This window comes from Orcinus orca, chromosome 5, assembly GCF_937001465.1.
Source record: "Orcinus orca chromosome 5, mOrcOrc1.1, whole genome shotgun sequence".
NCBI lineage: Eukaryota > Metazoa > Chordata > Mammalia > Artiodactyla > Delphinidae > Orcinus > Orcinus orca.
In genome coordinates this window covers 36,134,524-36,147,990 of record NC_064563.1, presented here as the reverse complement: position 1 = coordinate 36,147,990, position 13,467 = coordinate 36,134,524, and the positions used below count along the sequence as shown (strand labels likewise).

At 37.3% G+C, this 13,467-nt stretch overlaps 1 protein-coding gene across 5 annotated transcripts in view; it reads right to left on the bottom strand.

Moving 5' to 3' along the window:
* ACAD11 (acyl-CoA dehydrogenase family member 11) overlaps window positions 1–13,467 on the bottom strand; it is a 91,814-nt gene that overhangs the window by 18,673 nt on the left and 59,674 nt on the right. For all 5 annotated transcript variants that reach the window (XM_033417878.2, XM_004286533.3, XM_049710535.1 and 2 more), the window contains exons 14-17: window positions 5,539–5,605; window positions 4,826–4,911; window positions 1,746–1,817; window positions 695–849 (exon numbers count right to left, since the gene is read on the bottom strand). In XM_033417878.2, coding sequence (XP_033273769.2) covers window positions 695–849; window positions 1,746–1,817; window positions 4,826–4,911; window positions 5,539–5,605 — 380 coding nt within the window. The remainder of the gene's footprint in view (window positions 1–694; window positions 850–1,745; window positions 1,818–4,825; window positions 4,912–5,538; window positions 5,606–13,467) is intronic.

The following is a 13,467-nucleotide window of genomic DNA, read 5'->3' as shown; positions in this document are numbered from 1 at the left end:
TAAATATTGTCTAATTTGGATTGTAGTGCCCAGATGTAACTATATTGTTTACTGTACTTTGTAAACAACAGACTCAGTAGTACATAATTTAGAGACGAGAATTCAAAATATCATGAACATCCCACCAAATGCTGATCCCATTTCTACTTGCATTTCTCCATTGACAGGAATCTCACTTCTTTTTAAAGCAGTCCATTCCATTTTTATCTCTCTCTTATTTCACTGAGTTTTAGGCTATTTTCCTATATCTCTCCACTTATCTGTCCTAATTCCTTCCAGAAAGCCAAAGGACAAGCCTTCCTTCCTCCTTACAACAGCCCTCTCATGTCCACTACTACTGGAGGGCTAGTAGTAGTGGACATGTACAGAGGGCTAGTACAGAGGGCTAGACACTAGTACAGAAGGCTACTGTACGAGGTTCTCTAGAGAACGAGAGTCTGGGAAAGTTGAAGGAATTGTCCACACTCTGTGTGCTGAGGTATTGAAGCACTTAAAGAGTTATTTAATCGTTCACAAAGATAACTACCTCTGGTCAGACTATATTTAAATTCAGACATAAATATGTTTTGTGGAAAACATATTTTCTCCTTGTTTATGCAGAGGAAATCTCTTGCTGACCAAGTAATGCTGTTTTGGTTCAAGGTTAGTGTAGTACATTGGGCTACAATAAATTCAAATAAGTAATTATCCTTACATGTGAATACAGTTTCTTCTTAAAGGCCACCCTTTGTTTTGCCCGTTCACACATGATCTGCAAAGCACGTTCAGCCAAACCTATTGTTCTCATACAGTGGTGGATTCTGCCAGGTCCAAGGCGGCCTTGGGCAATTTCAAATCCCCTACCTTCACCTGTGAGAAAGAAAGGATAACATGACCACAGCCTATTTCTTTTGTTATTTACACAAATCCTGAGAAACTAATGAGATGCCCTCAATAAAAATGGCATTCCAGTAGGAAAAAAGTCAGTTCTGTAATAAGGTTCACTATACCTTTATGGAACTTTGATTTCTATGTATTTTAAACCACCATCATGAAAAACTTGGATCAAATTTAAGAACTGTCTTTTGAGTACCTACTCTGCATAAGTTGTTTTGTTAGTGCTGCAATGGTTACAAATGTAGATAAGACACAGACCCGAGTTTAGAACCTAGAAGAGGGGCAAGGATGCTAGGGATAAGGGATATGGAGAGGGACAAGAAAGGCAAAGGAGGGAGATGCTGTCTCTTCATCATGGTAACCTTAGGGCCTGGCAGGATCAGGGGCTTGTTGAGTGGATGAGATGAGGAATACAAGAACTTTCCTGAAAGAGGTGGCATCAGAGGTGTTCTCTGAAGGCTGAGTAGGATTCCAACAAGCAAGAGGATGGAGCCATTCTAGGCATACAGTATTCAAAGTTATTTATGCTTCTAATGTGTATATGACTTGAATGCAGAAAGTACTGAGGTTTTAGTAAAACAAGTAGAGGCTTGAAGATCACGTTTTAGGAAAAAGTGTGTTGCTCTGAATTGTATAATTTTTGTATTTAGCTGTGTTTTCAACTGATGTGACACCACATCAAATACTTAAATAAAACCTTATTATTCCATGAAGAAAATCCACCAAAGGAAAAAATTTTCCTTTATAAATGGAGTAAATAAGAGGCGAAAGTATCTAAATTATGGTATACTTCGTATCTTTTCCAGATTTAGACCTGAAAATATTTTAAAACAAAATAATAGAGAATCATTTTTCCAAACTTATCTCACCTAGTATTAGATTGGTGGCAGGAACTCGCACTTGATTAAAATGGATCTCAAAATGTCCTCCATGGAAATTGTCTATAAAATAGAGAATAAAATTTTCAAAAGCAAAATGAATTGACCATAAAACAGTCACAGATAATTAATCTATTGAAATATAATTACTCAAAGATAGTGGAATTTAAAGGCCATAATGTCATACATTCCTAGGTAGACCAGAGCCCTGAACCCCCAGCACTGTGTAGGCCAGAAAACTTATCAACTGTTTTAGAAATTTTAAGAGATTTTAGATATCATTTCATCAAGAGGTTTCTGAACTCATTCTCTGAAGTTGTAGAGCTATGAAAAAGGAAGACGGCTCCACAGCTCCGATCAGACTATTTTATTATTGTTTTATTATTGCTTCTTCTTTGAAATTTTTTATATATGGGCTTCCAAAGAAAATTCTGCTCGGAAAAAAAAAGTTCCAATGGTTCAAAAATTGAAAGTGAATAAAGTAATTTAAATTTCTGATTTGACCATTGTGGAAACCAATGCCTGATGATGTGAAGAACCTGCTTGAAGGGACAGAGCAGGTTCAGCATTAGAGACAAAGCTGAGGCTGGGCCTTCAGGTATGTTTGCTCCCAGTCTAGGCTTGTTCACTGTGTGTTTGCCTCTTGAAAATGCTGGCATGTGACTGAGATTGGGAACACATTCACATTTTGTCTTTATATCACCCCTCCTCCCTGCCAAATTCTTCAGATAATCTCATGCTAACTCCACACCCTTTCCCAGTCAGAATAGATATTAATAATCAATTATGTCCACACTGTTTCCTTTGGCCTTGGCACAAGGAGTTGGAGAGGTGCTGGTGAAATTGTCATACTGAAATTTCAAACATAGGCTCTACAATGGAGGGTATCCGTAGCCAACCAACATTATAAACTCATTTTGGTGGTCTTTCAGGCTGTTGCTCTGCAACCCAGTGACTTCCCATGCACAGTTTGCTCCAGTGAGCTTGTTTATCCCCATCTTGCCAACACTTTTCTTTTCTTTATAATTCAATCCTTTTTTTTTTTAGTTAATTTTTATTGGAGTATAATTGCTTTACAATGTTGTATTAGTTTCTACTGTACAGCAAAATTAATCAGCTACACATATTCCCTCTTTTTTGGATTTCCTTGCCACTTAGGTTATCACGTGCATTAAGCAGAGTTCCCTGGGCTATACAATATGTTCTCATTAGTTGTCTATTTTATACATAGTATCAATAGTGTATATGTGTCAATCCCAATCTCCCAATTCCTCCCCCCTCCCTCCTCCCCCCTCCCTTGGTATCCATACATTTGTTCTCTATGTCTGTGTCTCCATTTCTGCTTTGCAAATAAGATCATCTATACCATTTTTCTAGATTCCACATATATGCATTAATATACAATATTTGTTTTTCTGACTTACTTCACTCTGTATGACACTCTCTAGGTCCATCCACATCTCTACAAATGACCCAATTTCATTCCTTTTTATGACTGAGTAATATTCCATTGTATATATGTACCACATCTTTTTTATCCATTCATCTGTTGATGGAAATTTAGGTTGCTTCCATGTCCTGGCTATTGTAAATAGTGCTGCAATGAACACTGGGGTGCATGTGTCTTTTTGAATTATGGTTTTCTCAGAGTATATGCCCAGGAGTGGGATTGCTGTGTCATATGGTAGTTGTAGTTTTAGTTTTTTAAGCAACCTCCATACTGTTCTCCATAGTGGCTGTATCAATTTACATTCCCACCGACAGTGCAGGAGGGGTTCCCTTTGCTCCACACCCTCTCCAGCATTTACTGTTTGTAGATATTTTGATGGTGGCCATTCTGACAAGTGTGAGGTGATACCTCATTGTAGTTTTGATTTGCTTTTCTCTAATAATCAGTGTTGTTGGGCATCTTTTCATGTTTGCCAACACACTTAACCTGTGGGTGCATTCTCCAGCTGCAGCCTACAGAAAGTGATGATGCCAAATGTTCCATAAAACTGCAAGTCTTATATCCACTACTTGAGTATTTTCATTAGCCACTTTCAACAATAAACAGAAAGCCAGCATCACCACAAAACCTGAAGTTCAGTAAACTTTTTCATAACATTTATCACTGGCTGACAGCTATATAACTTCTTATTTACATGTTTGTATTTATTCTCTGTCTCCTTCCCCCAGCATGTAAGCTCCACAAGGGCAGAGATCTTGGTCTACTGTGTTCACTAATGTATTTTAAGTACCTGGAACGGTGCTCAGCACTCAACAAATACTTGCTGAGTGAGCAACCTGATTGGCAAGGAAACAGTGAACGTGAGCCTGAGCAAAAGTATCCTTGCTTCTTAGAAATTCCACCCAAGGACAGAAGGAAGGAAAAGTTTTGCATTCAAATCAGTCAAAACCCATTGCTTATTAATAGCTCTTGAGGTTGATTGACTAAGAAAGCTAAACTTGAAAACAAAAATGAATGTTACTATGGGTTACCTAGATTTAATTTTCCAGGTGTATTTCATTAATCTATTCTCCTGGATGATGAAGAGAAGACTGGCAGACAGAGTCATTATTCCTTGAATACTAGTCTGCCCTTTCCCAAAAGCAAACAAAACGTGGTAGAATGCTGCACCACCTCTCTTTTTATTTGTTCTATTCTGAACTCCACTCGTATTTTTATTAAGCGTCAAAAAATTTCTAAAAACCCATCTTGTGCATTAAAATGCTATCTGGGGACTTCCCTGGTGGTCCAGTGGTTAAGAATCCACCTTCCAATGCAGGGGACATGGGTTTGATCCCTGGTCAGGGAACTAAGATCCCACATGCTGCGGGGCAACTAAGCCCACGTGCCGCAACTACTAAGCCTGCGCTCTCTAGAGCCTGCGCACCACAACTAGAGAGCCTGCCCACTGCAACGAAAGATCCCACATGCCGCAATGAAGATCCTGTGTGCCACAACTAAGACCTGATGCAGCCAAATAAATAAATATTTTAAAAAAAAATGCTATTTAGTCCCTTCAGTGTTACTGCATATTCTAGTCCTCCTGCTTGCAAATACAAGGACAGGTTGACTGAGTACTTACCCAGGTAGCCAAAAACAGACAAGGGCCTTATTACTTCTACTCCAGGTGTGTTGATGGGAACAAGAATCATGCTGTGTTGTTTGTGTCTGGTCAAAAGAAAAACAGATGTTAGGAAAAGTGTGCTAAGTGGAAAAATAAAACAGATGTTAGGCAGAGTCTCAACTGTCATTTTTTCATTGTTGTTATCATGTAATTATGTAAGCAATGATGTCTGGAATGGGAACTGTGTAAAAAACATACATTAAGTACATTCAGATGCAGGCTGTGATCTGGAACAATGATGATTTTAAAATATGTGCAAGTTATTTAACTGAGGCTTCTCATTGCTCAAACTGGTAACTGGCAACTGATGTTCAATACACTAAACATTTCAAAACTATTGCCTTGGATCTAAATGTCTAACTTACAAACAGTTTTGAAAAATTTTATATATCTTATAATCTGATCCAAACAGCTTTGAGGATTCAGCAACACTTTTAATACAGGAAATTCCACAGTGAAGAATGTACAGTAACACTCCCTAAAACGTTTTCTAAATACATGTTTTAGCAAAATAATTGTGAAATACAAACATGTGACATTTAATGTCATAATATATTTTATATTATTATAATTTGTGAGCCCAAATGGTGCGTTTTAAGTAAATTAAGTGGATACAGAGAAAGACCTACTCTTATTCCTCATAGATTTCTCAATCACTATTGTTTTATTACCTGGTTACACAGTTATTGTTACTTTTTCCCATAACAATTGCAATTTTGCACTTTGGATTCCCAGCTCCTAAAACCAGAGAGAAAATGAGAACAATACACCATAAAAAGAAATTTTTAGCCTGACATTTCACCGTAAAAGTTCTAATCTTTCTAAGTTTACCTCTGGGAAAACAAACAAACAAACATACAGGAAGAAAACCCTTAATTCATTAAAAAAAATAATGCTATGTACAAAACTGTATATCACCCAAGAAAAATCACTAGCCAAGGCCAAGAATGGACTTCTCAATGAGAGCTGCTGCACGAAAATAACCAGAAGTCAAAGAAGCCATGAGGGACTTCCCCGGTGGCGCAGTGGTTGAGAGTCCACCTGCCGATGCAGGGGGCGCGGGTTCGTGCCCTGGTCTGGGAGGATCCCACGTGCCGTGGAGCAGCTGGGCCTGTGGGCCGTGGCTGCTGGGCCTGCGCATCCGGAGCCTGTGCTCCGCGGCGGGAGAGGCCACAGCAGTGAGAGGCCCGTGTACCGCAAAAAGAAAATAAAAATAAATAAATAAATAAATAAAGAAGCCGTGAAAGAACTGCAGCCCTTAAGACAAAATGACAGCTCTCCCATTCATACCATTTCAGACATCAGCATGCTAGAAAGGTTGTGAACTTCTTCTAGCATATTTCCTCCTGTTTAGATACCATATTTTCTGACATATGGACAAGAAGTACTAAAACTCATGATATTTACTCCCCAACCAGTGACTGAGAAAGACCTAATTTCCCCAGCCATGGGGCTGGGTGAGGGTGAGTCTATTTGAGGATTTCAGTACCCATCCCAGATTACATCATTTGCCCTAGTTACGCTATGGAGTAGCTGAAGATGGTTTACTTGGAGCTGTCCACATATATGAGGCTCTGATTCCACCTTCAGTAAGCCTAGGTTTTCATTCATTGATTTATTAAGGGTTAAAATTTGAAAATATAAAGCTATTTTCATTTTAATGTAAACTTTTATTTAACTACAGTTTAAGGTCTATGGCAATTCCCCAAAGGGGCCTTCTTGCAAAAAGTAAGTTTCATTTTCACCAGTCTAAGCACCTAGTGCCTCAGGGAAACTACCATTTAACTGGTGTTCTAATTATAAGACTGCAAGCAACTGGGTCAGATTAAGTTAAACACATAACTTCTTATAAAAAGTGGTTTTAGGAGATGTGAAATCATATAAAGATAAAATCTGAAAGAAGATTTCAGAACATCAGGATGATTCAAATGGTAGATGATAATACTTAAATTACACTGTGCATCTTAACTGAAATTTCTTATCTGAAAACACTGGGCTGGGGGAATTTTTTTTACCCTTGATTCGTCCTGGCTCTGCAATAATATGTAATCATGCTTTGATTCTTAGCTAGAAATTATTGAGAAAAGAGTCTTTTCCAGAAAGGCTTACTTTTAATTTTTCAACTGGATATTTTTCTACTTGGGGTTTTTGAGCTTTTACTCATAGGAAGACTTGAGGCCCTTAGGCTGAAGAGTCAGGCCACTTGCCCCATACAACACAGTGTCTCCTTGGTGGGTGTACTTCTGAAAATCAGATTAGGACATAATGGTATGACTTGGGGTTCATTTTCATTACAGATCTTTTCTTTGTCTACTTTCTATCCTGGTAATCAAGAACATTTTGGGTAAATCTTTTAAGGTTTCATGGATTTTAATTCTAGATAAACAGAAGCTGAATCCTTCAAAAGTAAAATCTTCTCTACAATTCCCTCAAACCCTAACCAAAAGCCATCTTTTTCCAATTCTATATTTCTCTCTAATATTTCCCAATAGTATTTCTTGTCTTGTTCTTTCTATCATAAAAAATTGTTGTCACAGCTTTATGTAAGTGCCCAACAGATTTCAGATATCAGGTAAATTTTGAAGAAACTCAAGAAACAAGGCAAATAATTCTTTAATTCTGCTTTGCTCAATCTAATATGGAAAACAATTCAGATTCTTAAAAGATAAAACTTCTAAATTGGCTCTCCTTTTTGGGGTCATTAAGTAGAGGAAGTAAGGGTGAATATATAAGCTGTAAATTTTGAAATATTTTGATTTAACCTTGATGTTTCAGAAAATGGGAAAACTCTCTCACAAATATATCATCTCATCTTAGCTACAAGCATAATTTGGCAGGTGCAGCAACAGAAATGTCCTTCTTCTAAAGGGAGTTTTTGCTCTCATGTTATTTTAGTTAATGAACAGGATACCAAATGTCATAAATTAAATATATTAAAGGAAATCTGAATAGACCAGAAAACATCTAAATATATCTGCTGTGTCACAGGCCTTCATGAATGAAAACAGACGGCATAGATAAGATAATTTTGTTTTTAATCCAGACTCTGTGGTATTTCAAGACTGTTCAAGTGCCAGGATTAAGTCAGGCTGAAAAGGACATTTTACTGATATTTGCTGATGAGTTTTAATTTCACAGGCTCTTACAACCACATGGTTATCAAACAAAATCATTCTCTAACACAAGGAAAGATGACAGGTAGAGAAAAACATGACTATTGGGTATGGATATGGTCTGTAACAATAAAAAAAAGTGATATAAACAATAATATAATGTGAAGTGCAGTTAGCTATGTACAAAGTCTCAAGGTTATTTCTTCTATCAACATTGAACTTCTAAGGTGAAATACTTAAACTTCATTTGGTCTTAGCATTAATACTTAGTTTTAATTCAAATACGAATAAAAAACCAATATGAGTTAAGTAACATTTTAAAATGAAATTTCCACTTGTTAAAAAAAAGAAAAAGTTTATCATTCAGTTAAAAAAAAAACAATCTCATGTGTGCCTTTGGAATATGTGCTATTATTAATAGGGGAAACAACCTTTGAAATTCACTTACTCTACTGCTAGGAAGGTTTACATTTAATAAGTATTCAATAAATGTTACATGCTGTCACTATTACAAAATATAGTTGGATCAAAATCAGGTCCAAATAGATCAGAATTGAAAATTTAAAAAAAATTTAAATAATCAAGACATTAAAGGGCTTCCCCGTTGGTGCAGTGGTTAAGAATCCGCCTGCCAATGCATGGTACACGGGTTCAAACCCTGGTCTGGGAAGATCCCACATGCTGCGGAGCAACAAAGCCTGTGCACCACAACTACTGAGCCTGTGCTCTAAGGCCCATGAGCTACAATTACTGAATCCCACGCACCACAACTACTGAAGCCCACACGCCTAGAGCCCATGTGTCATAAAAAGAGAAGCCACCGCAGTGAGAAGCCCGTGCACAGCAACGAAGACTCAATGCAACCAAAAATAAATAAATAAATAAATAAATTTATTTTAAAAAGACATTAAAAAAACTAGAAGAAAAAACAATTTAGTATCTATGAAATCTCTGGATGGGAAAGAAATGTTGAGCCTCAAAAATAAATGTGGGAATTCCCTGGCAGTCCAGTGGTTAGGACTCTGAGCTCTTACTGCCAAGGCCCCGGCTTCAATCCCTGCATGCAGCCAAAAAAAAAAAAAAAAGAAATCAAAGGAAAAAGATTGACTGGTTTACCTGTATAAAATTATTGTACAGTAAGAAACAAAATTAAAGCAAAAAACAATTTAGGGAAAATATCTCACACATAGCTGGCAAGGGCAGGGGAAGGGTACTGAATCTGTTACAAGTCATTTAAGACAGCAAGATGGTAGTGGAATAACACATTCAACTGGCAACGTTCTAGGGAAATAGACACTTCCATATATTATTGGTGAAAGTGCAAAGTAATACCATTCCTATGTAGTACAATTTGGTAATATCCATCAAAATTACAGATTCGCTTATCCTTTGATCCACCAATTCAACTTCTGGGATTTATCCTACAGGTATAGCTGTTTCTGAATGAACTGACAGATGTAGATTATTAACTGTAGTAGTATTGTTTATACTTGCAAAGAATTGGGCATAAATCAATATCCATCAATAGGAGACTATTATATGGTATGTCCACATAATGGAACCCTTCTAAAAAGAATAAGGAAGCTTTCAATGCACTTAATTGAAAGAACTCTAAGATTATTCTACAGAATGCTATCTTTAGTGTAATAAGAAAAGGGATAGTTATACATGGTTAGTCCCATTCTTCAACATCCCTCAGTAAGATTAGATTAAGTGCAGTTTCCTACCATATCTATAAAGATGCTCTCTATAACATTATTTGTAATAGCAAAATGCTGGAAACATTCAAAGTCCTATAGCAGTTGAATGGTAAGTCAAATTATGGTAATCCACATAAAATATTATTTAGCTACGAAAAATGTCATTTATAGTGAGTTTGAATAACATGAAAATGCTTAAGCAAAAATGCTAAATAAAAAACTCATATACAATATGAATTCAATAGGTAGTATGGACACTAAAGAGTAATCATAAGATTATTAAATAATGCTCAATTTGTATCTTAATATCGAAGACATTTTCAGTGAAAATGTAAAATATAGTTTAGTCAGATTGCTTCCCAAGCACCTAATACTGAGAAAAATGGCACTACAAGAAGAAAATGAGAAATGGGTGTGGAGAGAGATTCTATAGGAACAAGGGACATTGCTGTTAGGACCGGTGAGGAAGGGTGAGAGACAATTTATGGTGAGAAGCCAGTTGGAATAAACTTATGGTGGAAGGCAAGTGGAAGAGAGGTGCAAAAAAAAAAGGTGCTAAAGAAGCATCAAGTAAATACTTTGAAAAGTTGCCTAAGGTAAGTGATGCCTTTCCCTATCCTCCAAGCTTTATGATTGACTTTCAAATGTTGTCAAGTATTCCCTATTAACACCTCTTCTAGTTCTGTTGAGGAGGAAAATACAGGAAAAGGTCAGTTAGTGAGCTAGTTTCACCATGTTTCATACACAGGTGTGACTCACTATATACTACCAGAGGAAGCTTGATCCTGAGACCCTTTATGCCCCAAGGGCTGGGTATGTGTTTGAGTCAGCAAAAATAATGACCGAATTGAAAAGATGTAAAGATTATAGCTTTATAACTGATTTACAAGAAGGGAATCCTATTTACAAGAAAGTATGTGGTTGAAAGTACATGGGGGAGGAAATGAAGGAAAAGGACAGATACTTTTAAATATCTATAAATATGTATCAAAATTCTATAATAGATGACATCATGGAATTATACATATGCATAAGGGATAGTATGAAAAAGTAGAAATCGTCTAAGGCTAAAGATCTGGATCTAAAATTCCAACTGCATTGCTAAATTTATAAGTCTGTGGAAGATAAGTTACTTAAGCACTGACTGGTTGATTGATTGATTCATTCATTCATAAATTTAATTAGTCATTAAAGAACTACAGCATCAAGGGCAAGTAAAATGGGACAATAATCAGAAGGGAAAGTAGAATTATTTATTAATTCAAAATATTTATTGAGTATCTACTATGTGCCAGGCACTATTCTATATATTTATATATGAAAAATTATACAAAAGTCCCTAATCTGATGAAGCTTATATTCTAATACAGGGTGAGATACATTAGACACCAAACACAATATAAATGATATGGTACATTAGCACATGAAAAGTGCTATGGGTAAGGTTGATTGGGAGTATAGGCAGGTGAAGGGTATTTAGTTTAATTTATTTATTTAATTTTTGCCCTCTGTTTTATTGAGATATAATTGACATACAGCTCTGTATAAGTTTGACTTACATACATCATGAAATGATTATCACAATAAGTTTGGTGAACATCTATCATCTCACACAGATACAAAATGAAAGAAATAGAAAGATATTTTCTTCCTTGTGATGAGAACTCTTAGGGTTTACTCTCTTAACACCTTCCATATATAACATACAACAGTGTTAATTCTATTTATTATGTTGTACATTACATCCCTACTACTTGTGTATCTTATAACTGGAAGTTTGTACCTTTTTTGACCACCTTCATCCAATTCCCTTCCCCTTCCACCTGCCTCTTGCAACCACATATCTGATCTCTTTTTTTTATGTTTGTTTGTTTTTGAAGTACAATTGACCTACAACACTATGTTAGTTCCTGTTACACGACACAGTGACTGGATATTTCTAAACATTTTAAACTGACCACTATGATAAATCTAGTTATGATATGTCAACATACAAAGATATTACTTACTTATTGGCTATATACCTCACACTATATATTTCATCCCCATGACTCATTTATTTTGCAACTGGAAGTTTGTAATCCTTTTTTTTTTTGAAAATTTGATGCATGCTATGGAATAATGTATTAAATGTATACATATCAACAAAGATGTATTTGTTTTTATACATTTATTTATTTTTGGCTGCCTTGGGTCTTCGGGCAAGCAGGGGCTACTCTTCGTTGCGGTGCCCACAGGCTTCTCATTGCTGTGGCTTCTCTTGTTGCGGAGCTCCGGCTCTAGAGCTCAGCCTCGGTAGTTGTGGCATGTGGGCTTAGTTGCTCGGAGGCATGTGGGATCATCCCAGACCAGGGCTTGAACCCGTGTTCCCTGCATTGGCAGGCAGATTCTTAGCCACTGCACCATCAGGGAAGCCCTGTAATCTCTTTTTAAGAGTTTGTAATCTCGGGCTTCCCTGGTGGTGCAGTGGTTGAGAGTCCGCCTGCCAATGCAGGGTACACGGGTTCGTGTCCTGGTCTGGGAGGATCCCACGTGCCGCGGAGCGGCTGCGCCCGTGAGTGCGTGCGGAGCCTGTGAGAGGCCCGCGTACAGAAAAAAAAAAAAAAAGTTTGTAATCTCTTAATCTCCCTTACCTATTTCTTTCCTCCCCCATCCCCCTCCCACCTGTCGGCAACCATCGGTTTGTTCTCTGTATCTATAACTCTGTTTCTGTTTTGTTATGTTTGTTCATTTGTTTTGTTTGTGAAGGGTATTTTAAATAGAATAATCAGGGGTTGCCTCAGTGAGAAGGTGGTGATTGGACAAAGACTGGAAAGACATGAGGGAGTGAGCGTTGCAAGTACTGAAAGGAAGCACAGTCCAGGCAGATAGAAGAGCCAGTACAAAAGCCCTAAGAAGGAATGTGCCTAGCACATTTCAAAACAGCAAGGAGGTTGGTGTGGCAGAATAAGCAAGCAAAGAGGAGGAGAAGGAAATAAGTCAGAGAGGCAATGAGGGATGGAGGGTAGGCCATTCTAAGAATTTAGTGGAAGGTTGCTTGTTTGCTTCCTCCTGCTCCCAAAATACATAAGATAAAGAAGAATAAGAGGTAAGAGAAGGCAAAAGACCAGAGAGTCTAGAGAGGGCAGGGATAAATTTAAGAGCAGTATCCCTCAGCAAGCAGCAAGAGATCAGAGTAATGATCAGCCATGGTAAGGAGAAGAGATGCCTCTTTTGGAAGAATTGTGCTAGTCTGCTGAGGAAGGCTGATATGCTCATCTCTTAGCAACTTTGCCCTCAGTGACTTCACATTGGTAGCTGAAATTGGCCATGGTGGGAGTGTTTACACCATGGAAAATGTCTAACACTACAAATCCAGGCATTTTTTTCTTTTTTTCAATTTGGAAGTGTTTTATTTTATTTATTTATTTTGTAAACATCTTTATTGGAGTATAATTGCTTTACAATGGTGTGTTAGTTTCTGCTGTATAACAAAGTGAATCACTAATACATATACATATATCCCCATATCTCTTCCCTCTTGCGTCTCCCTCCCTCCCACTCTCCCTATCCCACCCCTCTAGGTGGTCACAAAGCACTGAGCTGATCTTCCTGTGCTATGGGGCTGTTTCCCACTTGCTATCTATTTTACATTTGGTCAGGCATTTTTTTCTTGGTGAGATGGTTTAGCTGCATGCAAATAACTCTTCTCAAAGACTGGTGGATAACAAGGAGGAGAAGTTGGCTGTATCCCCAGACACATACTGTGGGAAGATGAAGGCCCCAGTGCTCTAGAGTCTCTTTTCTG